This window comes from Convolutriloba macropyga, chromosome 15, assembly GCF_964194025.1.
Source record: "Convolutriloba macropyga chromosome 15, txConMacr16.3, whole genome shotgun sequence".
Lineage (NCBI taxonomy): Eukaryota > Metazoa > Xenacoelomorpha > Acoela > Convolutidae > Convolutriloba > Convolutriloba macropyga.
This window is the reverse complement of record NC_134482.1, coordinates 45907183-45932881: the sequence shown is the minus strand read 5'-3', so window position 1 is coordinate 45932881 and position 25699 is coordinate 45907183. Positions and strand designations below refer to the sequence as shown.

At 36.8% G+C, this 25699-nt stretch overlaps 3 protein-coding genes across 3 annotated transcripts in view; all 3 read right to left on the bottom strand.

Moving 5' to 3' along the window:
* The window catches only part of LOC142354043 (uncharacterized), a 61653-nt gene extending 45449 nt beyond the window's left edge, over positions 1-16204 (bottom strand). The window contains exon 1 of the mRNA XM_075406311.1: positions 15953-16204. Coding sequence (XP_075262426.1) covers positions 15953-16204 — 252 coding nt within the window. The remainder of the gene's footprint in view (positions 1-15952) is intronic.
* LOC142354506 (chromobox protein homolog 3-like) overlaps positions 1-25699 on the bottom strand; it is a 572284-nt gene that overhangs the window by 357675 nt on the left and 188910 nt on the right. The window lies entirely within an intron of this gene.
* LOC142354331 (uncharacterized) lies at positions 16490-25299 on the bottom strand. Its single transcript, XM_075406603.1, has 2 exons — positions 24818-25299; positions 16490-21071 (listed from the first exon to the last, which is right to left on the bottom strand). The coding sequence occupies exons 1-2, from the start codon at positions 25123-25125 to the stop codon at positions 16889-16891; spliced, it is 4491 nt and encodes a 1496-aa protein (XP_075262718.1). The 5' UTR covers positions 25126-25299; the 3' UTR covers positions 16490-16888.

The window sequence follows — 25699 nt, the reverse complement described above, 5'->3', positions numbered from 1 at the left end:
GACCGGGAAACTGAATAATGGCTTGTTTTGGGCTAATTGAAATATCATGCTTGACAAAGAAGGGGTTGCCAAGGATGACCGAGTTTGTTGAGGAAAAGACGAGCAAGTATTCAAAACTCTGTGAGCGAGTTTAAATTTAATTTCAGCCTGTTTCCTCTATTCTGACTAGTTGTCCTCCAGCCATTTTAACTGAAGTGCAATCTGGTTGCTTCAATTTGACCGCGTTCTTGTCAGTTTCGGTAATTTCTTGAAGTATTCTGTTGCTTATGACGTTTGCACAAGCGCCAGTGTCAATTAGTGCTCGGCGGCTTATTCCGTTATTAAAATTAATTTTGACATAGGGGAGAAGGGATGATCTCATATTTGGGTTTATATTGTAAAGATTAAATAGTTAACTAGACTGCTCTATAGATTTGGAAGACTGTTTGCGACTTTTGGGCGTTAAGGGTGGCTTTATTAGTTTTTTGATTGGCGATTAAATGGAAATGAGGTTCCTCTATTATTAGTTCCACCTCTCTGAGAAGATTGGCTTGATCGGTGATTTGGATAACCACATGTATAACAGAATGTACCGCTAGATCTGGTCACAGGCATATATGGGCTGGTTGGCATGCGAAATTGTGACTGAGGTGTGAAATTTCGAGGATAAAACACTTAAGCATTAGTGTTTGGGAATCGGGGTCTCGGATTTCTATTAAGGAAGCTTCGACCTCTAAGATTATTTCCTCTTCAAGAGTTCTGATACTGTTGGCTTGCATGGTTTTTTCTGGGCGTGTAGGGCACCGCGGGAAATTGCCCCTGCCTATTAAATGATTGCTGAGGAGATTGAGTTACGTCTCTCTGTGTTGTTGTTTCTGTCTGTGCCGCCGTGATGCGGTTGTCAATTGTTTGAAGCTTTTTGTCAAGAGAATCTTGCAACTGGTTCAATTTAGAGAGCGCATTTATCAAGTTTTCGGACACGGTGTTATTAATTTCAATGAACCCATCTTCCGGATAGTCATCTTTTCTGCACATGTCTCTAATTGTTATCTGTTGTCGAGCAGTGGTGCAGAGATCGGTAACAAGCGTGGCTGGTGGTTGTTCCATCAATTTTGATCTCAGCCATCCCGGCATGGCTTTAATGAAAATTCGTTTCAGTTGTTCGTTCTTATTATCCTCAGCCGCTTGCAGTCTAGCAGCTCGTGCGGCTGTTTCGCCATCGAAGCGTGCGTTCTCTGCTCCATCCCCTGCTCCTCCATCTCCTGGAAGCGCTAATGCTGCAACTGCTGGCAGATTTGGCGTTGGGAAGGCACGCTGAACCTTTGTTTGTAGGTTCACTAGGAAATTCTCGGGGCTGTCTGTTTTTGATTCAAATCGCAGTTGTTCTAATTTAAAAATGTGTACTTCTTGCAGATCTTGATTCGCGAAGTGGTCCCTGAGTGCTGTGAGGCTTAATTCAAGATCATTTCTGGTTGCTTCGGGCAACGTTTGAAAATATCGTAACGCGGCGTCTCGGAGGTGGAGTTGCAGAAAATTTGATTATTGGTTGGCAGGAATTGCTGCGACATCGATAAAACCTCGGAAAAGGTGCTCAAATTGGCGGAAACTTTGATTTTCGGCTCCGCTTTAGCGCTCTACTGTTATTTGGGCGTTTGCGGCCATCTTAGTTTCTTATAATTTTAAAACTGCACTAAATCAAATTAAAGGTGATGATCTGGATGGGCTGGGAATGCAATTATTTGGAAATTACAATGAGGGGAGATTAAAAATCATCTAAATCAATGTCATAGCTATGGGTCATGAGATGTCTAACTTTAGAAAATTCACGTTCTTTTTGTCGCAAAGTTTTGGGGGCAATTATTAGTAGGGCACGTTTGTCAGTAGAATTTTGGGTTAAAAGCACAACTTGTTTTGTTTTGTCAGATACAAGGCACTAACAACTGTTGAGATAACAAGGTTGTTAGTTTGGGGGCTAATGAATTGTATGTAGTTACAGTCTACATATTCCCTAAAAATGATTTGAATAGCGGCAGTTATTAACAACAGGGAGTATTTGGGTATTATATAAAACGTGGGAAGGCATTTTTAATTTAGCACCAAAATTTATATGTTCTAATTCACAGTTTCCAAATTGACTCGGTTTTGTTACCAATAGCGGGTTGCACTCTCTCATTCTGTGTGTATGTGTCTCAGTGTGATGTCACTGTCTTTGGGCATCAACTTCTTTTAGACTCCAATCTCTGTTGCATTGACCCTTGATAATTGGAAAGAAAAGCTAATGGCGCTGTCTGTCATGAAGAGGTAAATGAAGAGTGCTGTGATCAGATAATAAGCAAGGATGAAGAGGATAAAGAATGCTGCAGTAAAATATAAACAAAATTTGTTGAGACACATCGATAATGGGACAATTATAAAGTACTAATTTTAATTAGAATCTCCGCTTTCGAATATTAATTGAGTTTTCAGGCTTTCTAAGTCGAGATGCATTTCCCTTTTTATGTGCCTAATTACTGCTTTGAATTCATACTGATTGTCGAATGATACTAATGCAATGAGCCTGTCTCTATAGTCTTCTGTAAGTCCAACAATAAAAATAATGAATAATTTATCTTCAAGAAATATAGAGTACGTTTCTGCGGAGGTATTTTCGATGTTGGGAAAGAGTGTTAAATCAAATTTTTGCAGTTGTCTAACTTCATCTGAATCGTGCAAATAAGTTAATAATGTTTTGAATAGCAATAGCATTAGAAAAAAGCAACATTTAAAAGATGACAGTTTTTTGTTTCTTGAAGGAACTAATTGGAAAAGCTGTCTACACTCCTGTCACCATGTAATATACCTTTATCCGGTTATATTATTGTGTTGAATTTGTTGAAGCAATGTTTCTCGCTAGTTTAATTAACATCTTAATAACATGACTTTTGCCACTTAAATTATTCTTTTCACATGATTGTTCAGGGCCTGAGCGGTTTTTCAAATTTGCTTCGGAGCAGGGCCGACAGCTATAAGTTTTGTCAATAGAGGAAAAGATTTCAATCTAAGACTGAATTACTTGTCTGCTGATTTTTTAACTTGACAATCTTGGTTGTGTGGCTTAGAAATAACATTTTTAAAGACCCGAGGGCCGTATTTACATTTGAGTAACCACCTATACAAATACATCAAGATTAACTCAAAATAAAAAAAAACTTCTGGCGCGTGCTGACACGTGCCGGGCAAATAAGATGAACATAGTAAAGTGTACATTGTAAATATAAATACAGGTTAGCATTGTCACAAATTCCTCTATTACGGCTAAATCAAATAACAAAAGATAGTTTAATGGTTTAAGAACAAATATACTTGAGAAAGTTTACAGGATATTAATAAAGTAAATATACATTTTCTCATCTTAATACGGCAGAAAAATGAAGTCTATATATGGCCTTGAGATTATAGCAAATATAGCACTGAATAAGGCAAACAGTAAAAAAGGGGGAAAGGTATATCAATTACTTTAAAACGTACTTTAGGAAGTTACAAGCTCCGAAAATAAGTTTCAAAAATTATTGCTGTACAATTTTTGCACTCGATCGTTAAACAGATTTGATGTAAGAGCTTAAAAATTAGGAAAGCAATTAGTCCATCTGAACAAAAGGCACCTAAAATTGGCTAACTGCTGTCAGAAGAACAATTCAAGTTTTATAAAATCGACAAGAAATCTGTGAATGAAGAGAAATGTTCTCATTCCGTGAATATTTTTAAATATGTCGTTTTTATCACCTTCAATCTTCAATCAGACAAGGAGGCTCGGTAATGTGCGTTTTCACATAAAGTTTCGACCTCGCTCATCCGCATTTTTGGCATAAATGTCTACCAAATGAGGAAAGAATAGAAAACTCCCAAAAAATCAAGTTTATTTTCAAAAAAAATATAAACAAAAAGATCTCCTCCAGCGCAGAAAACTCAGTGGAGTAAACAAATGCCGCATTAGATTGATGAATCAGCCATTATTAAGAAAGCAAGTCAAGACGAACAACAGAATCAAACCACAATAACAACAAAGAATAACTACATCCAAAACTTTATGTCCAGTTAAAAAGGCATATTAGCAAGGTCGAAAAAGCGTCATCTAAAACTGAAACTCGAAAAAACACCTTGTACATCACTAAAAAAGATATAAAACCACTCCATAAGCAGGCTCGGTAACAATTAGACAAAAAAACAAAAAACAGAAAAGTTAAAAAATTGACTTAAATTTTTAAAAACAATCAGTTTCAAAGTAATGAAAGCCATTCGATAGCAATTGAAAACATCCAGCACATTTATGGTCACATACGCCCCTAGAGGAAGGCATTGAGACCTGTCTTCATTCAATTTTTTATGCGGTTACAAAAAGAACAAATAGACAAACAAAAATTCAATTAAAACTTGCGAGAAAACGCTGTCGATGCAGTATAGGCATATTTTGCCCCACAAAATGTTCAATTGAAGTTTCCTCGAACGCCAATAATGTGGTTTGCGAGCTCTCTTAAATGAGATTAGGTAATAAGTAGACAAAAAAACAGAAAGAAGGGCAAACTTAAGTAAAAGTTTGTATTTTCTTAAAACAATTATTCATGAACACAATTCATGAAAGCAATTAACTACAAAATGAAATAGTTAAATGGGTTCGTTAAATTGTCCAAAGGAAGCGCTCGAGACCTATAATTATTAAGAATGCCTTAAGTCTACAAAAATAGCGTCAAATTGAGACAAAAATAGTTTTTTTTTTGCGAAAAACATAAGCCGAACTCAGTTCAGTTAACTGTAAACGAAATCGTTAAAAACAATAGATTTTGTACACTTGCAGATTCCTTTGACAGCCATAATGTCAAATGTGGCATGTCAAACGAGACTAGGTAAAAATAAATAAAAAATTATAAAGTTTTCTTTTGATAACAATTGTCTTCAAAGTCATTAAAGCCATCAGGTATCTACCCAAATGAGAATATAGGCTCCAGTGAAAATCTGCTAATATCAGGGAAATTTTATATGACTCAAAAGACGAAGTAAAAACGACAGTTAAAGATAAATTTAAAAAAAATCATTTAATTCTTCGAGAAAGGTGTGTCGAAGCCGTAAAAACCATAATCCCTGCCTTTTAAAATTTCTATATGTTCAATTGTGCCTTATTTTGAACGTCAATAATATAATATGTGAACTTTCATTATTATAATAATGTGACAAAACGAGAAAAAAATCGTGAAAAATGGTTCAATGTCTAAAAAAAGCATTTTTTTTTGCTTACACTAAATTAAAAGTTGACCAAATTAAGAGAAAAAAGTGGCAAAACTCAATAAGCCATCGTTTATTTAAAAATCAAACATTTTTTAAAGTCAAAATAACCATAATCTTTGGAGTAAAGAAATTATATACATTAAATTTGAACTGCTTAGGAAGCCAAAAAGACCTATCAACAGTGAGCTTTGATTTGAATTATTCTTTCTTTAATTAACATAAAAAGATCGAATTTTTTTAAAAAAAAGACCGACTGATTAAAATCCGAATTATTTTTGGATCGCAACAGTCCAAGATTGAACCAAACCAGCCTTGCTATTTCTGTTCGTCGGTTAAAAACACTCAATTGTTTCGAATGTGATAGATCTAGATAATTTGTTTATTTAAAATAAATAAAGGCTGCGTTTTGGATAATCATAGAGTAAAATTTTCAAAAAGCGGCAAAATTTTAATTCCAGAATATTCTCAACAGAAGTGGAAGTAGGACTAACTCACTTTGCTTGTAGTTTACAAAGATTGTGTTAGTTGTTTTTGGGCGTGTACTTTTGGCAAGTTCAATCAAAGTCGACTAAAGAAGTTTAGTTCGGGCAATTTTTGATGAAAAAGGACCGAAATTTAAAATATTTAGCCACAATTTTTGCGTAAAATAAAATCAAAATAGTTGAAAAATACTTTGTTGCCATTAAAATTCAACTCAACAGTACTATTGTTAACCATTTCTACATATTTTAGGAAAATTGACGAATGTTTAGGCAAAAATTCCGCAAAATGTGAATAAAAATAACGCAGATCGGTCTAAAATTCACAAAAAATTAAACCACGATAACTCGCTCTAGAAAACGAATTTCGAAAAAGATCTTTTTAATTCCATATTCTACAATGGACGGGCTTTTTAATGATACCGCTCACAACTCTCTACGATGAATATATCGATCGGTCAAAATTGTCTGAACAAAAAAAAACAGTTGAGTATATAGTCCCCCCTCAAGAGGGGTCGGAACAACTGCACTTAGTACGTAAACAAGCGCTTTATGTGAAAATCAGAGAAGATCATTACTCGTCCAGTCATGGAAACCTATAGAAAATCTATCACTCCTTATCAAGTTATTAGAACAAAGAGAAAACCAATAACAGCTGGCTCAGGTATTAATGAAGAAGGCATTCACTATTCATTCTATTTAATTGTTCTTTCTTTGATTAACATAAAAAGATCGATTTTTTTTTTAAAAAAAGACCGTTTGATTACAATCCGAATTATTTTTGGATTGTAACAGTCCAAGATTGGACCAAACCAGCCTTGCTATTGCTGTTCGTGCGTTAAGAACACTAGAATGTTTCGAATGTGATAGACCTAGATAATTTGTTAGTTAAAAGACGAAAAATAACTGCTGCGTTTTTGATAATCATAGAATAAAGTTTTCAAAAAACGGCAAAATTTTAATTCCAGAATATTCTCAACAGAAGTGGAAGTAGGACTAGCTCTCTTTTTAGTTTACAAAGATTGTGTTAGTTGTTTTTGGATGTGTACTTTTGGCAAATTTAATCAAAGTGGACAAAAAACGTTTATTTTGGGCAATTTTGATGAAAAAGGCTGAAATTTGAAATACTTAGCCAAAACTTTTGCGGAAAATTAAAATCAAAATAGTTAATAGTACTTTTTGTCATCAAAATTTAAATCAACAGTACTATTGTTAACAATTTTTACACATTTTACGAAATTGACGAATGTTTAGGCAAAAATTCCTGAAAATGTGAATAAAAATAACGCAAATCGGTCTAAAATTCACAAAAATTTAAACCACGATAACTCGCTCTAAAAAACGAATTTTTTTAAAAAAAAATTGAATTCCATATTCTACGTCGGACGGGCTTTTTAATGATACCACTCACAACTCTCTATGATGAATATATCGATCGGTCAAAATTGTCTGAACAAAAAAAACAGTTGAGTATATAGTCCCCCCTCGAGAGGGGTCGGAACAACTGCACTTGGTACGTGAACAAGCGCTTTATGTGAAAATCAGAGAAGATCATTACTCGTCCAGTCTTGGAAACCTATAGAAAATCTAACACTCCTTATCGAGTCATTAAAACCAAGAGAATACCAATAAAAGCTCGCTGAGGTTAAGAGCTCGCTGAGGTTAAGAGCTCGCTGAGGTTAAGAGCTCGCTGAGGTTAAGAGCTCGCTGAGGTTAAGAGCTCGCTGAGGTATTAATGAAGAAGGCATTCACTATTCATCGTTTTCAGACCACTGTTGTGACAAACGGAAGTCTATGTTATCGCTATCTACGGGCAATTTTAAACAGCAGAAATTATACATCCTGAAATTATATCAATTTAAAAATAATGCTCGCTAATAAAAGTTTGTTCACTCATTCTCAGCAACGACTGAGATATGAAAATCGTTCGAAAACAATAAATTTCTAGCTAGTTGAGGAACAACCATAGGTTCGAATTACAAAATGTACACATATATACAATTTTTCAGATATTTAGCATCAAGGATAAATCACCAAAATACAGATCTTAATCTCATTTTAATGATATAACGAGGGATAGAAAACAAGACAGACCTATCCTGTTTCACAGCAACCTTGAATGCGTTGTCAATGGAATATTTATCACTTGATAATAAGTGATTGAGGTGGCGTGGCGGGGGAGGGGGTGGGGTTGCCGAACAGTATAGTTCTCTATAGCTATCGATACTCTCAACGATCCATAGTTTCAATAGTTGGTTTCGTTCTAAGTTCGAAGCAAACACAGTTAATTGCGTCTGCGTCTTCACCTGAGTTTCCAGGGACGCAATCAAACCCGCCGAAATTGCAACAGCTATCACCTGAAGCACCGCACGGACCGCATGTTAGGCAGGATCCAACGTCCAGTTTTGTATCCGGACAACAAGCGTCTAAAGAGGTCTGCACTGTTGGAACCTGAAAAATGGACGGAAAATAGTGCTTCGAGATTTCAGCTTGCGGAAATATATTGAAACAAAAATATCAGCTAACTATCTCATCTGTGTATAAACATTCCAGCAATTTCAACTCATTTTTTAATGTCGCTATTACGGTTTAAAATAGGATTTCAGCGCTAAATAGAGAAAACTTCATCCTTTCCTTATGCTAAATACGATTTAAAAGGCTCAGTAAAATACTTCCAAATCATTCTGAGCATAGAATTCGCCAAAAGACACTCTCCAAATCAAACTCTTTTTGTAGCCTACTTTGATAAATTCTCCACAAATTTTGTCAAACTGCGTACAATAACAAAACATAGCTGGAAGCTTGCCAGAAAATAACCGCCATAGCTTCGTAGCTCTGCAGTCTCAAAAATATAGTAAAAGAAACAGACCAAAAAAAGAAACTTCTTTTTATTAAACGCTGAGATGTTATTCTAATTAAGAACCTTTCAAACTTGTTGCTTCTATTAGCTGCTCTCAAATAACCAATCACTTCACCTTATCTCTTTGAATTAAAGAAAAGCCAATTTCAGAATGAGGAAGTCATTTTTGAGAGTGAGGTAGGTCACGTGTGACCAAAGAATTGATCAAGCCAATGAACAAAAAACTAGCTCCAATGAGTGAAAACTTAGAACTACTATACCTGACCAGCAGATCAATTGGACAATGCCAGCCAAAAAGAAACAATCTCAAAAGTTGAGAAACTATAGTAATCAACAAACCAAACAAAAATATAATCATTGCTACAACACTTGCAGCTTTTACCCTGAAAACACAATTTGATCCAATTAAATGTACTCATTCCCCGCGCACAAGCTTAAGCTTTGAAAGAGGTTTATTAGCCAATAAAGACAGAAAAACCGAGAAAAATGACACACTTACAAATAGAAAATTTCAAAATTTACAAAACGTTTCTTAATTTCGCAATATTAAAATGTATAAAACCACTTTTTTGTCTCTTAAAGCTGTCCAGTATTCCCTCTGCAAGACCTAAAAAAGTTTCATTGGCCTGTGAAGATCGATTAAATGACAAAAATTACAAAAAATTGAAAACAATGGCAAATTTCAATGAAATGTTGCTAAAATTTGTAACAATAATTTCCTCAGAACCATTTTATTGTCTCCAGAGGCCATCCAGTAACCCAAATTCAAGCCTTAAAAAATTTCATTGGCTCATAAAATTCGACAAACCAGGAAGAATTTTCAAAAATTTGAGAAAAATTCAAACTTAATAAAAAAATTTCTAATAATTGGGATGTTAAAATGTTGAAAACCCTTCCTTGCCCCTAGCCACTATGCAGTAACCTAATATCAGACCCCAGAGAAGGTTGCCTGTCCCCTGAGGCTGTGAAAACTAAAAGACAAAAATTTTAAAAACTTGATAAAAATTGCAAAAAATATAATTTTTCGTGTTTAAGTTTGCAGTATCAAAGCGTACAGATCATAAAACGGCCTAGAATGACTTTTTAACCTTGAATGACCTTTAAAAGGACCTACAAATGACCTTTAAATCCTAAAAATGACCTTTTAACAGTGAATTAAGGCCTTCCCAGCAGCTGCACCACTCTAAGCACTTGAGGGACTACTAAAGCCAGCTTTGGGCCTGTAATGAAACTTAATGCCCACTGGGCCTTACCTGTATTAATTTCCTTTTTCAAATTCTTAACCATTTTCTAGAAAACTATTCTGAGCAATTAACATTTGAAATTTTTTCAATTTTCCTGGCTTGACAATTTATGCTCATCCTCCAGTATTCAACACATTGAATTTTTATGAGATTCTAAAAACCACGGACAGATTGATATAGAATGGCAAATACTAGTTGTTCCTCCTCAACGTAGATTTCCTCATTTTTCAATTTAGGAATTTATAGATTCCTATTTAGCTGTTTATATCATCAAACTGAAAAAAAAACCTGAAAAGATTAAATGAAAACTCTCCTCGTTGATTTGTCCAGCTCTGTATGATCGTATTCCATGTTAAGATTTCTGTACAGAAAGCTGTACAGTTTAAGCTGTTTTTCAAAAACTATTTTTATGTTTTCAACTGTTTTGCAAACCATCTAATTGCAAACTTCTACGCTTTATTTGCCTATATTAAAAATCAAAATGAGATCTTACAATAGCATAAGGATAATTGTGGTACGTTTCGCTGGTATATTATCCTTTCTCCTGGTGACGCTGATACTATGAAATAAATACGTATGGAAAAGGTCAGCTTTTGCTTCAAAGTTCACTTTCTGTCGTCTGGTTAACAAAAATCTCAGCCTGAGAGGAGTCGGAGTATTATTTGCGTCGGCACATTACCGTATCTCATTCTAAAGGAAAACCATACGAAAATTTCGTCCGAACAATTGCTCATTTTTAATGCAATGATAAAGCCGACAAGATGGGGCTCTTATATACACCATGGTACATACTTTTCCATACACTTAAGTGAAATCCAATTATACAACCACTCTACTGCGATGGAACTGAACTTGATTTCAGGCGCCCGTTTGATTTCATCGATTGAGAGATCTTGAGGAGAGAGATCGATCGAGAGATCTTGAGAGAACTTATTAAATAGAATCTGGACAAATTTAAAAACTGTATTTTCAGATCAAATTGAGCTAGGGACTTGAACAAAACATATCCCCCGGTGCCAGCATTGGTTCCATAGGATTATATTCCAAAGACCCGTAGTACTTAGCTTGACGGGCACTTTTTGTTGCTGTATATTCCCAGATGCGCTATCACGTCTTCAAGAGTTCGGCCTCAAAAAACATAATTCTGAGAGAATCCCAAACAAAACATCTCCACTTTCCAAACTTCAATATTCTGTCACAACCTGGCGCTCAAATTCGCCACCAGCCCATTCTTACGATCGAATTGTTATCTTCATTGGCGGCAACGACCTATTCGAAGGCGATTTGCCGTCAACCAAGAACCTCACGAAGTAGCCGAGGAACTAATACGTTTTTCAGCTACTTAAGCCGTCGGTGCCAGTATTGGTTCCATAGGCTACATATTAAATAAAATCATTTATTAAGCTTGCCGGCGTTGCCAGCATTAGTTCCATAGCCTCCTTATCATTCTCCATCACCGTTCCTCCTTTCCTTTCTGTCGTCGGTGCCATTATTGGTTCCATAGACACCTAGCCTTTTCATCTACTTAAGCCGTCGGTGCCAGTATTAGTTCCATAGGCTCCCTAGCTTTTGGTTTTCATTCTTCATCACACTTCCTCTTTTCATTGTCGTCGGTGCCAGAATTGGTTCCATAGACACTATCAGTTTGTATACTTTGTTAGTTGCTGTCTGCCGGCGGTGCCGGTATTGGTCCCATAGGCAGCACATTGCAAAAAATACGCGTTGTCCCTCTATTTTACTGAGTTCAATGCAAACCCAAAATGTCACCCAGAGAATCAAAATCTTCTAATTCATGCAATGAAAAACTGGAAAAGCATAAATTCACGTGCTTCTTTTGCCACAAAGTTACGCATATGACTTCTAAATGCACGGTTTTCGATAAGACCGATATTGACGTCCTGATCAAATTAGATAAAAATCTCCTTCACAACTGCAATGACTGCAAAGATAACAAATACAAACCGTTGACAATAAAAACTCTAAAATTGATGATCAACTCATTGTAATCAAGGAAGCAAATGAAGATGTTTGCATATAGTAACGGAAAATCAAACCAAATGATAGAGACCGTAAAATTGATCTCAGTGAACTGAAAAACCAAAATGTTACGCCCAGCTCAGCGTGAATTAGATCATTAGCCGATTTTGACGTGAGCTCAAGTACACCACGGACGCGAATACCAAGTACGTCATTTGGTTTTGTGCTATGAAATGCTGTTTTGGTCACACTTTTTGTTACATTTCCAAGGGACTGGCTGGGCGTAACAAAAAGTGTGACTAAAACAGCATTTCATAGCACAAAACCAAATGACGTACTTGGTATTCACGTCCGTGGTGTACTTGAGCTCACGTCAAAATCGGCTAATGATCTAATTCACGCTGAGCTGGCGGCTGCAGAAGAGATGCTCGACTTTCTCAACATCGAAGACAAGAAACTTAGCAAAATTCACCGCATTGGAAGATACGACTCCACAAAGACAGTCCCACGCACCCTTCTGATACATCTAAAAAACCCAATCAGCAAAGACCTAGTACTGAAATCGGCGTATCGCTTACAGGATTTCAACAAGCAAGTCTTCGTGAGCCCTGAGTTGTCACCAGTCGATGCTAAAATAGAAAAAGAATATCTGAACACCCGCCGAAGACTAATAGACGAAAATAAATTCGATCGCAAAGAAATTCATATTCGAATTCATTCTAACAGTTGAAGTAAAGGTAAATGGTGCATGGGTGAACAACACCGACTCCAACGCAAACATTGAAGACTCTTCCTCAGAAGATGAAGATGGGTCTTGAATAACCTCAATCAAAATGCTAACATTTAACGACAGAAGCCTGCTAAGCTTAGAAAGAAGAATGCAATTCTCAAACGCAATCGCAACTTTGAAATTTGATCTCCTTTGTCTGACTGACAGAAATTTGATCTCCTTTCTCTGACTGACACTTGGCTCACACTACATGTGACAAATGCTGCATTGTTCTTGCCAAATTACAGCATGCATCGAAAAGATAGGGACCCAGATATTTTCACTTCTAAACATGGCGGCGTTTTAACAGGAATCCAAAATTCGATTGAACAAAATGAGCAAGTAAACCAAAGCCTAGACACAAATAGCAGATGACAATTATATGGCAATCAAAATCTCCACTAAACCAAAGCCTATACTAATCTGCTTGTCTACAATCCACCCACTGGAAGTCCATTCCTATGGTCATCTGGACAACTATCAAACCTACTCTATGAAAGTGAAATAACACGCTCAAATCAGATCTGTGAAAACTTGCTACTGACGGGAAAACAAAATTTTTCCAGAACTGACTGGGAATCAATGAGCTCAAGTGATGATTATGAGAATGATATAATTGAAAAGTCGTTTGAATTAAATTTTTAAAACATTGCTAAGAGACAATTTGATGTAGTCCTAGTCAACACCCTCGACCCAATAAAAAGCTGCGACTTGGACAATAATATTTTTTCTAATCTTTTTTCTTAATCTAAATACTCCGCAAATCAAAAACCTTGCTCTCACATCCCTATCTGCACTTACTTGAGCACGTTCATCCATCCCGACGCATCTACTGGAGATATCAAATTTGCTTTCAAAAAAGCAAACTGGGAGCACAAAAACGAGCAAATAACGAAATTACCTTTTGATCCGTACTGCTACAGCAATGTGAACGTCCTGGTTCAAGAATAGTACAAATGGATAAAAAAAGATCCTCGAAACAAACATTTCCAAAATCACGCGGCATCGAGCCTCACTTCCGCCTTGGGTAGCATCATCAACATCCCATCTAATCAAGAAACTGGAAACCAAAAAAGAAACGATGGCAGACAATAAATCTGAGCAGGAGCCTGAAAATAAATGAACTTGAGAAACAAATATCAATTGAAACGGAGAAAGATCCGTCAAATTTTGAATCCAAAATTTTCCAGGGCGACGGTTCAGTAATACAACATATCTTAGGGCAAAAAGAAAGTCTTTCCATACCACGCATTGTAAACTATGCAATCACGAGCGCTAGAACCCATTAACAAAAAGCAGAAATTTCTAACTCATTCTTCCAAAAAGTGTACAGTAACAAATTTGATAACAAACCAGCAGTCCTGAGGACAAAACTTAATTCTTTGCATATAACAGAAAAATTTATAAATTATAATTTATCAAGTAAACTACAACTCAACAAGTCAAACGGACCCGATAACTTTGGTAACATAATTTTTAAATTTTGCTCAGCAAATTTGAGCAGGTCACTCGTCCTTCTTTTTCAAACGATGTCCAAAAAAAGAATTCCCTTCTTTCTGGAAAATAAGTCAAATAGCTCCCATCTATAAGGAGGGTAGCAAAGCAGATGTGAATTGCAACACAAACCCATTAGTCTACTGTTGTGTCCAAAATTTTTGAAAGTAATTTTTGACAAAAAATATTCTCATTGTCGTCACAGAATGAACGGAAATCAATTCTGCTTTCGAAAGAATAGATCGGCAACCACTCAGCTTCTACTGTTTCTCGTCACAGTATGTCGCAAATTTGACACAATTTCATCGGACGACATTGGTATCCTCTACTTTGATTTTGCAAAAGCTTTTGATAGAGTACCACATCACCTTCTCATAAAGAAACTGAAAGTTTTGATGCAGGAGGGAATCTATTATTACTCTTGCACTCATACTTAGAAGATAGAAAACAATTTGTCAAAATTGGAAGTTGTTGTTCAAGTTTGGAGAACGTAACAAGTGGAGTCCCACAAGGTTCCATACTTGGACCACTAATGTTCTTAATTTTTATAAATGACTTGCCAGATGCAAACGCCAATATTGAAGATTTTGGATTTGCAGACGACTATAAGTTCATTTTTCACGATCAGGCAAAACTGGACAACCGCAAAAATTATTGAAGACTGGTGCCGAGAGAATGGAATGGAGTTAAATGCAAACAAATGCAAGTTGTTAAATGTTAGGGGTAAGCTCACGACATCTATGTGCGGCCAGGAAATAAAGTCAACTGAATCCCAACAAGACCTTGGTTTAATAATTACATCAAATCTCTCATGGCAAGGCAACTGCAACCACATAGTGCAATAAGCGACTAGTGCTTTTTTCCAAATAAAACGAAATATGTCAGCAATAAGCTCAACATCAACCAAAATGAACTGCTATACTGGTTATATTGTTCCAATACTGACGTACTGCTCATAAGCATGGTTGCCAAACCACAACCACATGTAAAAATTGAACAGTAAAAGTGCAGATCATGGCCACTAAATGGATTCTAGGAAACTCACTTCAAAGTTACAAAGAACGTCTCATTAGCATACAACTCTCCCACTCTGTCACTACGTTGAACTGCATGATGTTCTCTTCCTAGCTATTACACGTAATGAAATTGACATTCCGACAAATTTTAAACCCATGAAGACCAGAGGACAAGGCAACAGTGTAGAGGTGAACTGAAAAATGAAAATAACCGACTAGTCAAATCCGATGAAAACTTCTTCCACCAAACGAAACAACTGTACAACGTTGTAAATAGAAATACTCAAAAATTTGGAGGCAAATTAAACAAACACACTATCACAAAAGCGTACTGGCACTTTTTCACAACTCAATTCAGCCTAACAAACAAATGCTCTTGGCGTATAATTTGCAGATGTGACAATTGTAACAATTGGAAAAAACTTGACAACTGAAACTGGACTGACACACGGGCACAAATTGAAGCCCCAGGAAACGTACCCGAATTCTCTTCTACTTACCATTTTTTTCTCGTGTGTGTAAATGTCTTTCAATATCTTTACCAAATTTGAAACAGTTTTCATTAAGGGAAATGCGTACTGTTCATTTTCCGTCTTCTTCGTGGAAAAGAGTGAAAAAACTATAACCATATGTTTCAAGATCACACAAATTGAAAAAAACTGACGGATATTTTCAATTTTAACTGAATTTGAGCTTAATTCTCTTAACACCACTGCTGACTTCACATGGCATGGGTGGACGATAAAAGCATGGGTCAAAAAATGTATCGGACGATACTGACAACCAGGGAACAATTTACTCCAGCAGGCAAATTGCACCTTTTGAAACATAAGGATATTTTTTTAATTGGTTAGTAAATTGGTTAGTAATGTTACCTTGCAGTTAAGAGCCTCCACACACGGAATTAAACATTCGCAGCATCCAGCTTCACCTTTGGCGTTCCCACAAATGTGGAAATCTTGACAGAATCCCTTGGACAAAATCAACTTCCTAACCAATAGGAATATTAAAACTGCTAAGAGGTACAGGCATATGACTATGATGATAAGACCGGCTATGGGGAAGGGGAGGTCATCACCAGGCGGGGGGTCTTTCTCTACTGGTATGTCTATTGATGGGTCAGACATTTATCTGAAAAAGACCAAAATAAGAGAAGAATTAAAATCAGATTGATTGATGTAAGACAGAAGCAAAAAAAAATTTTGTTTACGTTAAGCTCATTCTTGGTAGCCATAAAAATTGAAACCACCCATCTTCTAAAGTCCGAATAAGGCTTTTAGGAGCCTTAGCCTTCCGTAAGCTCAGTAGTAAGCTTATTAATGCAATTAATCAATCAAAACAACCCATTGTGTAGAAAAATTAGCTTTCAGTCATAACTATGAATTAAAAATTTGATGTCAATGCTCAAAACAAAAGCTTTAAACACTTTATTCAAAGCTCAATCAAAAAATCAATTTAGAAGCTTCAATTTTTAAGCTGAACACAGCAACTGAAGCCGCTAGACCTCTGATAAGAATCTTAGACTCTCCCATTAAGCTGAACAAACCGAACGTTCAAAACAGCCAAATATGCGATTGCAGATCAATGCATGCCTTTTGCTTCCTATTTAGATCTCAACGCCTTTCCTTTTTAGTTCCATTTCATCTGTATTTATCTACCTGTTTTTAATTTTGAACTTTGACCTTTGAACTCTGTATAGTGTATTGGGTTAGGAAGATTTGCTCATTTCAATTTTATGGGACAGGTTATATCATTATCATAAAGGCTTAGAAAACAAGATAGATATTTCAAATATCTGCTCATTTTAACTTTCATTCAATTTTGGGAAAGTGTTCATACACTGCTTCGCCAACTACTTTCTCAATAACCCTCAACGTCTTGTCACATTCGCTCTCAATATCTGGGTTCACGTCTTCTTTCAGTTCGGCCAAAACTGGAACTGCTTCGGGATAAAACATGGAATATTCTTCCATCAACCTGTTTGCGATTCCTTGGATCGCAATCAAAACTGCCTTCCGGATCTTCGGGTTCGCATCACGTCCGAGTTCCAGAACCTGTTGATGTATCGCATTTTTTGCGTCTGAATCCTGGGTCGCTAACATCATTTGGGAGACGCATGGAGATATTACATTTTGTGACAGTTCCTCGAAACATTCCAAATCGATGGAAAACTTCCACTGTTTCAGGGCCAACGGTGAAAAATTATTAACTAGGTCTAATGTTGTAAATGTACCGTTCACATCGTGTGACATTATACAAGTTAAGCTTTCTATAACTTTTTGGTTTATGAAAAACATTTCATTTTCGGTATACGTTTCAACTTGATTCCATTTTGCCTCGAGTCTTGATTTCATACCTTCGAGGAAAGATGGAACAAAGAGCAACATCAAACCTTTGAGACGAAACGACAATTTGAAAAGCAAATGATAGAACGTGATCACGCGTCTATGCATCAATTTTTCATCTGCAAAAGCCCACGAAGAAACTTTGGCGAGCAGAAATCGAACAACCGATTCCGAATTTTTCAGGACAAACTCAATGAAAGGTTCAAAACAAGCGGCTTCCGAATCAAGAAACTCCTCCGAATTGAAGAACGTTTCAAGTTTTTCGCTGAGTGAAAATTGAGTTTTGCTTCGCTTTCCAGAAATTTCAGATCTTCGCTTTTTTCTCTTTCGTTCAGAAAGTGAGACATCTTGTTCTGGATCTTGGTTTTTGGAAGCTTCGAAACTAATACTACTTGTTTGATTTTCGCTCTTACTAAAAATCAGCTGTCGCATATCTAAAAATTGCAGAAGCAAATCGTGTGACTTGATTTGATTAGCTTCAATTTCAGATCGAGAATTCTTCTCGAAATGAAATTTCACAATTTCAAACATTTTTCTTGCTTTCATCAGAAAATCGAAACTTGGACTACTATTTAGAAAGAAACTTTGAACAACGTTGTTAAACACTGGTAGTAGTACTCGCATCTGAAGGTTCACAAGTTTTTCAGAAATAGCTGATATTTCGTTCTTCAGTTTGAAATCAACTTCAAACTCCGAAATATTGATTAAAAAGGAGCAAATGTCCGTCAAATATGGCCCAAGCAAACCCGAAAAGCTTTCAAAAATTACACTCAAGCAAAATAATACACTGTCGAAAAGCATTTTATCCGCAAATTTCTTGCAAGCTTCGAAATCAAGCACGAAATTAATAACTTTTGGGAAAAACGGAAGAAAGGCTTGTTTCATTGATTTTATCAACTCCGCTAAAATTGTACAAATTTGGATCCTGATGTTGCAGACAGATCCTTTCAATTGCATTAGCTGAGCAGTATTTTGGGCAATTTTGTTTACTTTTGCTGGGAAAACACGCATTAACTTCAGCAGGGTTACTAAGACGTATTGACAAATTCGGTCGTTATCATGTAAAATATGCGTCAGAACTAAATCATAAAGATTGTTTATTTGATCCTTCGTCAATTTAGACAAAAACTCGGATCCTGGTCGGGAAATCCGAATATTGAGAAACTCCAAAGATCTCAGAATGTTGACATCCTGTTCCGAGTTAAGAAGTTCTGAAAATACTTCGAAAAACAAAGCATCATCGAACAGAACATCAGCAGCAGCTAAGCTTTCTTTCAATTTCAGGTCAACCGTCTTTGCAAACTCCATCTCAATTCTTTCATTTGGACTTAGGAGCGATTTAGCCTCGAGATTGACTTGTTTGAGGGTTTTGCATGTTTGCAGGGCAAATATTTGAGATAAAATATTTCGAAATAACTCGTTGGAGCCCTGGTCACTGTTCAAGCGTAAATTTGTTAGTTGGTAAACAAAGTTACTAGAATGAACAACTACAGGAATCAAAGATAATATTTGTACCACAGTGAAGCGTTTCACTTTTTCTGACAGTGACTTAAGAGATGTCAGTTTATAAATAGATTGCAATTCTTCGACGTTTCGTTTGTCCAAGAAATACTCGCAAGCACTGAGCAATTTGATCATTAGGTTTAACGATACACCAATCGGGTACTCATTGCAAACTTGTGCAACTACTAAAATTGAAGTCTGGACTTCGGCACCCTTGAAACTGTTCATGAAGAAGTCCAAAACTAACTGCCAGAAATAGGCATTCTTGTCGAAATCGTCGGGATTAATACATGCGTTGATAAGTAGGATTTGCCGTTCACTAGATTGCGTTTTGAGCGCCGTCACAAAGAATGCGAGGAATTCACGCAAACTTGATGCTTTTTTCTTCGCGAGTTGTAAGAGTGGCAAAAGTAATTTCTTAACCGAAGAAACAATTAGCCTAAATGAGAATTCATCTTCGCGCGTCGATAGAGAATCGCAAATTGCGGTGAAGATTCTAATCGCGCGTTCTTGTGCTTCGCTTTCGTTATTTTGATAAACCCGCTGGTAATTCGTTGTCAGGAGGTCAAAACATTGACCTTTAATGTTAACATCGTCAAACCGTTTTATCAACCCTAAAAGCAATTCAGTTTCAAGAATATCTTCACTAGATGGGTAGCGTGTTATGAAATCTTTCAAAACTCCGATCGACATAATTATCGCGTTTTCGTATTCAGACTTCGCATCATCATCATTGCTTATATATGATCGCTCGAGGAACATTATCAAAGCATTGATTGTAACTACGACTTCACGAACGTCTTTAGAAACAAATTCTCTATCGCACACAAAGTCCAAAAACATTCGAACTTTATCTAGGCCGATATTATTAGAGGTAAAAGAATCAACCCTCGATCTTCGCGGTTTCGCATTCAGGTCGTATTCTGGCAAGCCCACACATTTTTTCAACATTTTCGATGTAACCGGTAACTTATCAATAGATTCTTTGAGATTTTGAAACTTGGCTCCGTCTTTTCGTAAAATAATGAGTCTCGCAAATAAATCATGTTGAATGGCTGGTTCAAGACTGCAAAAAAGTTGAGGCGAAAGAACGTTGAGAGTTGCTTCAACAATAGCCGGAGGTATTCTAACATTTAAAGCCAATGCAATTGGTTCCACAAATTTCTCAAAATTAGACCTGTTTACAACACGTATTATCTCACAGCAAAGGTGTTCGTTGCTTGTAATATTTTTCTTCAAATTTTCTTTCAAAGTTGCGCTCAGAAGCTTCAAAATGAGAGGGTTCTCACAACTTGACAGTAAAATTGGAATCGCCTGGGATTCCAACGTCGAGGTCTTGCACGCCTCGTAAGATGAAATTAGACTTTCTAAACAATTTGGAGAACTGTTGCAAATGCTGTTAATAACAGTCTTCAATTGTTTATGATCGGCAATTAATTCTTGTTTCTGGTCGAGAATTATGTCAAGAATCGAAGGGAGAAATTGGTCATTATCGGTTTCATCATCTTCAGAACTAGAACGCAGAACTTCGCAGAGTTGAAGCGAAGCTTCTCGAATTTGCGATTTTTTAGAGTTCAGTGAACAAATTATCGGCCATATAAAACAATCTTCAGTCAAGTTAGCATTTTTACCAAACTTTCTCAATACCTGACACAAAACTGTCAACAATACTTTCTTCACATCTCTTTCACTTTTATCCGAGCCGTAAAATTTGTGATCCAGCAATGTCATTGACAGCAAAAGTTTTGAAAATTTTTCCACGCCCAAAATTTGCCGAATGAGGCTTATTTTCCTAGGAAAACAGCAGACTATTTGCGATACAGAATACAAAGTCAGCGCGTGACTCGAGACAATTTCGTCTATTTTACTCAGATCAGGTTCAAAGACAGAAAAGGAAGTTTTCAAAACAACAGAACAGATGACAAATTCAAGCAATGACGCGTAATCTTTCAGCCCGAAATGAGGCACTTTTTGAAAGAATGACTCGAAATCGAACTTGTTTTCGTTCTCCATAGACAAAATGGCTCGGCAAACATCTTGCAAGTGTCGAATGTCTGCAATCAGACCAGATTTGGCCATAATTGTTGATATAACTGCGACCTCGTTTGAAATGTTGTCACTCTCGGCCAGATTGACCCTCAGCTCTCTAAATGTTGACAACAGTTGAATTAATTCAGGTGGATAAAGTATCAATGGTGGTCGCCGTATTGACCGACAGAGCGTTTAGCCGACAACCAAAAAATGAGAAATTTAACCGACAATTTAAGTAAAATGAGCAATAAAACTTATTCTGAAGCTGCGATTGGCCAATTTAAAACACTATTTCGTAAGCGGACAAATATACCGCAGTTATTACATCAACTAATTAACGAAGGTCTATCTGTGGTCGGACCGTATTTTACCGCATCTGGCCATGCTTCGCGGGCCATGGCCATGCCTCAGCGGCCCGTGGGACTTAATATGAATCTATCACAACCGAACTACTGAGACTTTTATGGACCAATTTATGGACCAATGAGACTTTTATGACCAATTATGATAAAACTGTCGGCTAAATTTCTCATTTTTCCTTGTCGGCTAAACGCCCTGTCGGCCAATTTCCTAGCACCAGTATCAATGCTAACTTATTTGAGGGGCGTATGATATTAGGCGCTCGATTAGGTCAAGCTAAACTTTGCAGCCATTAGGCCAAAATTGTCAGCTAACTTTTTGTGGAAATTAGGCGAAAACCAATTAACTTTTAAGGACCTCAAAATCCGCTTAACGCTACAAAGTACTCAAGTTTTCCTAACAATTGTCTTAACTTGATAACAGTTTACCAAAACAGCGAAAAAGGGTTTTTAGTGATGTAAATTTGTAGCATTTCAATTTAATTCTACCCCACAGTTAATAAAAATATCTATGGCACAATTCTTGGATCTTTTCAACAATTGCCCCCCCTTTGGTACCTAGTAGAGAATCGCCACCCCTTCTGTGCTATACTTTACCACAATATTACTTGGCCTACAGTTTAGATAGCCGAATAATAGTTTAAGCGCAATTGCGGACCGCTGTTCATGGCCATGCCTCTCATGCGCTGTGAGATGTAATCCAGAAATCGCGTGCGAAGCGCGCCCACCGACCCGCCAGTCGGAAATTCTTTTCGCTTTGTATTCTGATTCGGTTAGTTGCCATACCATGGCGTATTTTGTTCTATTCAATTTACCATAGTATGTGCATGCGTGGAAAGTTATTAGTCGTCTCTGATTGGTTAAAAAATGGCTCGCTTAAATTCTATTCAAGAATAGCCCCCCTTTTGCAAAAGGGGGGGGCAATTGTTGAAAAGATCCCAATTCTTTTCAACTTTAACTGCACCGGTGAAAAACAAATAACTACCTCAAAACAAAACTTACCTCAAAACATAATTTACCAAAAAGGAGCAGATCAAAAATTAAAACTATTCATAGATTAAAAATAGTTCTTTTTTCAAATTTCAATACTTCGAGCAAAAAAAGCAAACGCATATTACCTTACGCTCTAGTTTTTCTTCGAAAGTAATTATCACTTGAAATCGCTACATTGGAATAACATAGCAGGCAGACTGCCGGAATAGCTAAGAATGACTTGCGTGCCCTAAAATAAAGATAGAAAAAGATACAGCAATAATTTTGAAAAAAAGTTAATTCGGCCAAAGCAAAAACTTTAATTCGAAGGGCGCACAACATCCTCGCTGTAAGAATCGGTAGCATTAGCCACAAGGCTATCAGGCTCTTGTCAGCACTAGTATTTCAATCAAACAAACATTAAGTTAAATGCAAGCAGTTTAGGTCACGCAAAAAGCAAGAAATCAAGCGTAAAAAAGTCTGGCAAAAGAACATATGCAAAACGAAGAACGTCAAACGACGAAACAAAAAAAATAGCATGACATGTCCTGACACAATTCAAAGAATTTTCATTGACTAAATAAATAAATATTTGACCCAGAATCAGAATGGACTATGAATGGATTGAGAGAACCATTTAGAAGATAATCAAATCGAAAAAATAAAAAGGTCAAAATGCCGCATGTGGACAAAAAAACCACTAGCGAAAAAGCGCATTTTGTTCAAACACTTTTTGCGCACTCCAGATTAAAATCAGATTAAGAAAATTCACGCCGCAAAAAACACTCGCATTTTGGCTCTACTTTCTGTTTCGGCGTGACTAAAATCAACACTTCAATTGGACTTCAAAAACCATAAAAATTTGTAACAATATTCAAAAAATCTAGCCAGAATACTTCGGAGCCGACTCGAAGCAGACATTCACTAAGGACCCAGGCAACCCCTCGCTAAAAATGACCCTATTCAATAAATCACTGATCATTTCAAATAAACTGAGGAAAAATGAGCGAAGCCAGAATTGAAATCTGAAAAAAATCTGATAAACATAACCGACGATCGTCGGGCGAATTGCTCTCAAAAGACCGGCGAGCGGTTGGCTTCGTCAGTAGCTAGCAACGGGGGGGGGGGGGTGCATAGGGGGTTGATGGGGGCAACACTGGGTTGTGGGCAACAACGCGGTGGGGGGTGGAGGCAATAATGGGGGTGGAGGGGGTCAACAGGGGGGGGGGGGGGGGGGGTGTCTCAACCTCTAAGAACCGCCCTTCACACCATAAGTCTCCAAAACAGTTTGAGTTGAAACAGAGCTGAAAGGCTCTAAGAGCACTTAATGCCCGCTGGGCGCTACCTGTTTATCCCGTTTTTGAGGACGAAAAGTCAAAAGCGTCAGACGAAAAATTGGTCAAGCGAAAAATCGCATAAAAAAGACCGACAGGACTAATATAATTGCTACAAACTTCGTTTGAGAGCAATTAAAAATTCTTCACAAGTTGACTCCCAAATGACTTCGAAACAACTATTGGCAAAACAGCTTACAATACAGAGTCATTAATCGGTAAATGACTACGATCTGATTAAAAAAAAAACAACAGACACGGTGGTACAGAGAAAACCGAGGAAAAGGAAAAATGAGAAAAAATTCTTTAAAAAATGCTTTAAAAAAATTAAGAAGCTACACTATAAATAATCAGCAGAACCATTCAACCACTCTGTTACTTGATCGATCAATAACCCAATACTAGTTCAAAAATAGATAATTCGCAATCGAAAAGATAAACAACGAAAAATTCAATAGAAATTACAAATTTACATAATTTATTTCAGTAAAAAAGGCCATGTATAACCTGAAGAGCCCACTCTTGGTAACCAAAACACTTAACACCTTTATTATAGCTCTAGATTAAAAACTGAAAAAGAAAAGCTATAACAGAAAGCTTAAATTCAGAAAAATTAGGCAAAACACTTGTGCCAAATTATGTGCCAAAATTTGATTAAAATTTTCAGTTTGCTTAAGAGGCAACTTTAAGAGGGGGTTCAAATTGACAGGTGGAGGAGGGTGGACAATGGGAGTTTTGAGGGGGAGGGGGGTGACGGGGGGCTAATGGAGGGGGTTACTGAGATGAGTCAAACTTTTAAGATTAAGAGCCGCCCTTCACACCATGAAATTCTCTCCTCAAAACATTTTTGTTGAATCGCATTCTTCGAGTATAGTAAGGCTTAGGACTCTAAGAGAACTTATTGGGTCAGTCGAAAATCGGGTCAAGCAAAACATCGCATAAAACCACAGGACTAATACAATTGCTACAAACTTCGTTTGAGGGCAATTAATCACCATTACTCCTCTCCGAGTCATAAAAAAGACAGCGCCCCAATACAATTCAAAGTCTGTGAATAGTAAAAACCAAGAGCACCGCAATATAGCTCCGCTCAGCTTACAGCTTCGCAGCTATAATAAACTAGGCAAAGTGTTCTACTTGACACCGTTATCAGGCAACAACTATGCTAAATAAAAACAATTTAATCAAGAACTCACGTCAATTCGGACAAGCTTGTCACAGCAACGTCTACGTCCATATTGAGCAGCGATCGCAAGACAAAGATTCGACCTGAATTCTCAACATGAGAAATAACACTTCCAATAGCTGTCAGCAACTTTGAAATCAGCTTACTTTTCTTTTCATCTGAGAAGACAATCTTGAAACACTTTTCCCAAAGAACAAGAGTTAGATCTCCATGTTCATCGACAACTCTGGCCAAGTCTTTTTCTATGATCAAATCCAAAATATCCTGGGCTAATTTAACAGAATCGTCTTTTAGAGATTGTATAATAAACACTTTCATCGTTTCATTTACCTGTCCCGTTTTAATGTCAGATTTTAGTCGTTTCACGGCGACTATTTTGTCGTCAATAGAGTTACAACCGGAAACTACATTCAAAGAGGACAAATCCGAACTTGTTGTGACCGACTTCAATCTAGTTAAAAATTTGTCAATTAGTTTTGCAATTTTTTTGTCATTTTTTCAGCAAATTGATGGCTGATTGAAAGTGGACAACATTTTCCTCGGCCAAAAAACGTACAAAGCTCAAAGGGCATTCTTCTTTTTCGATAACAACTTTGAGAATATCAAGAATGATATCTTCAACATTTTCGTTTTGAAACCGTGTACATTTCACATTGTCGAGGAAAGATTGCAAAAAGGTTCGAAAAGATAGCTGCTCGCATATTTCTACATTTTCAACACCACCAACAATGATTCTCTTCACTTGAACGTGAAAATTCCTTGGTAACTTTTCAAAGTCTATAATTGCAGTAAAATCGGCAGAATTTTCCACTTTTTCAAATAATTTCTTCACGAAATCTGACGTCACCGCATATTCTTGCTGCTTTGCCATGGTCGAGAGTACGAAACGCAT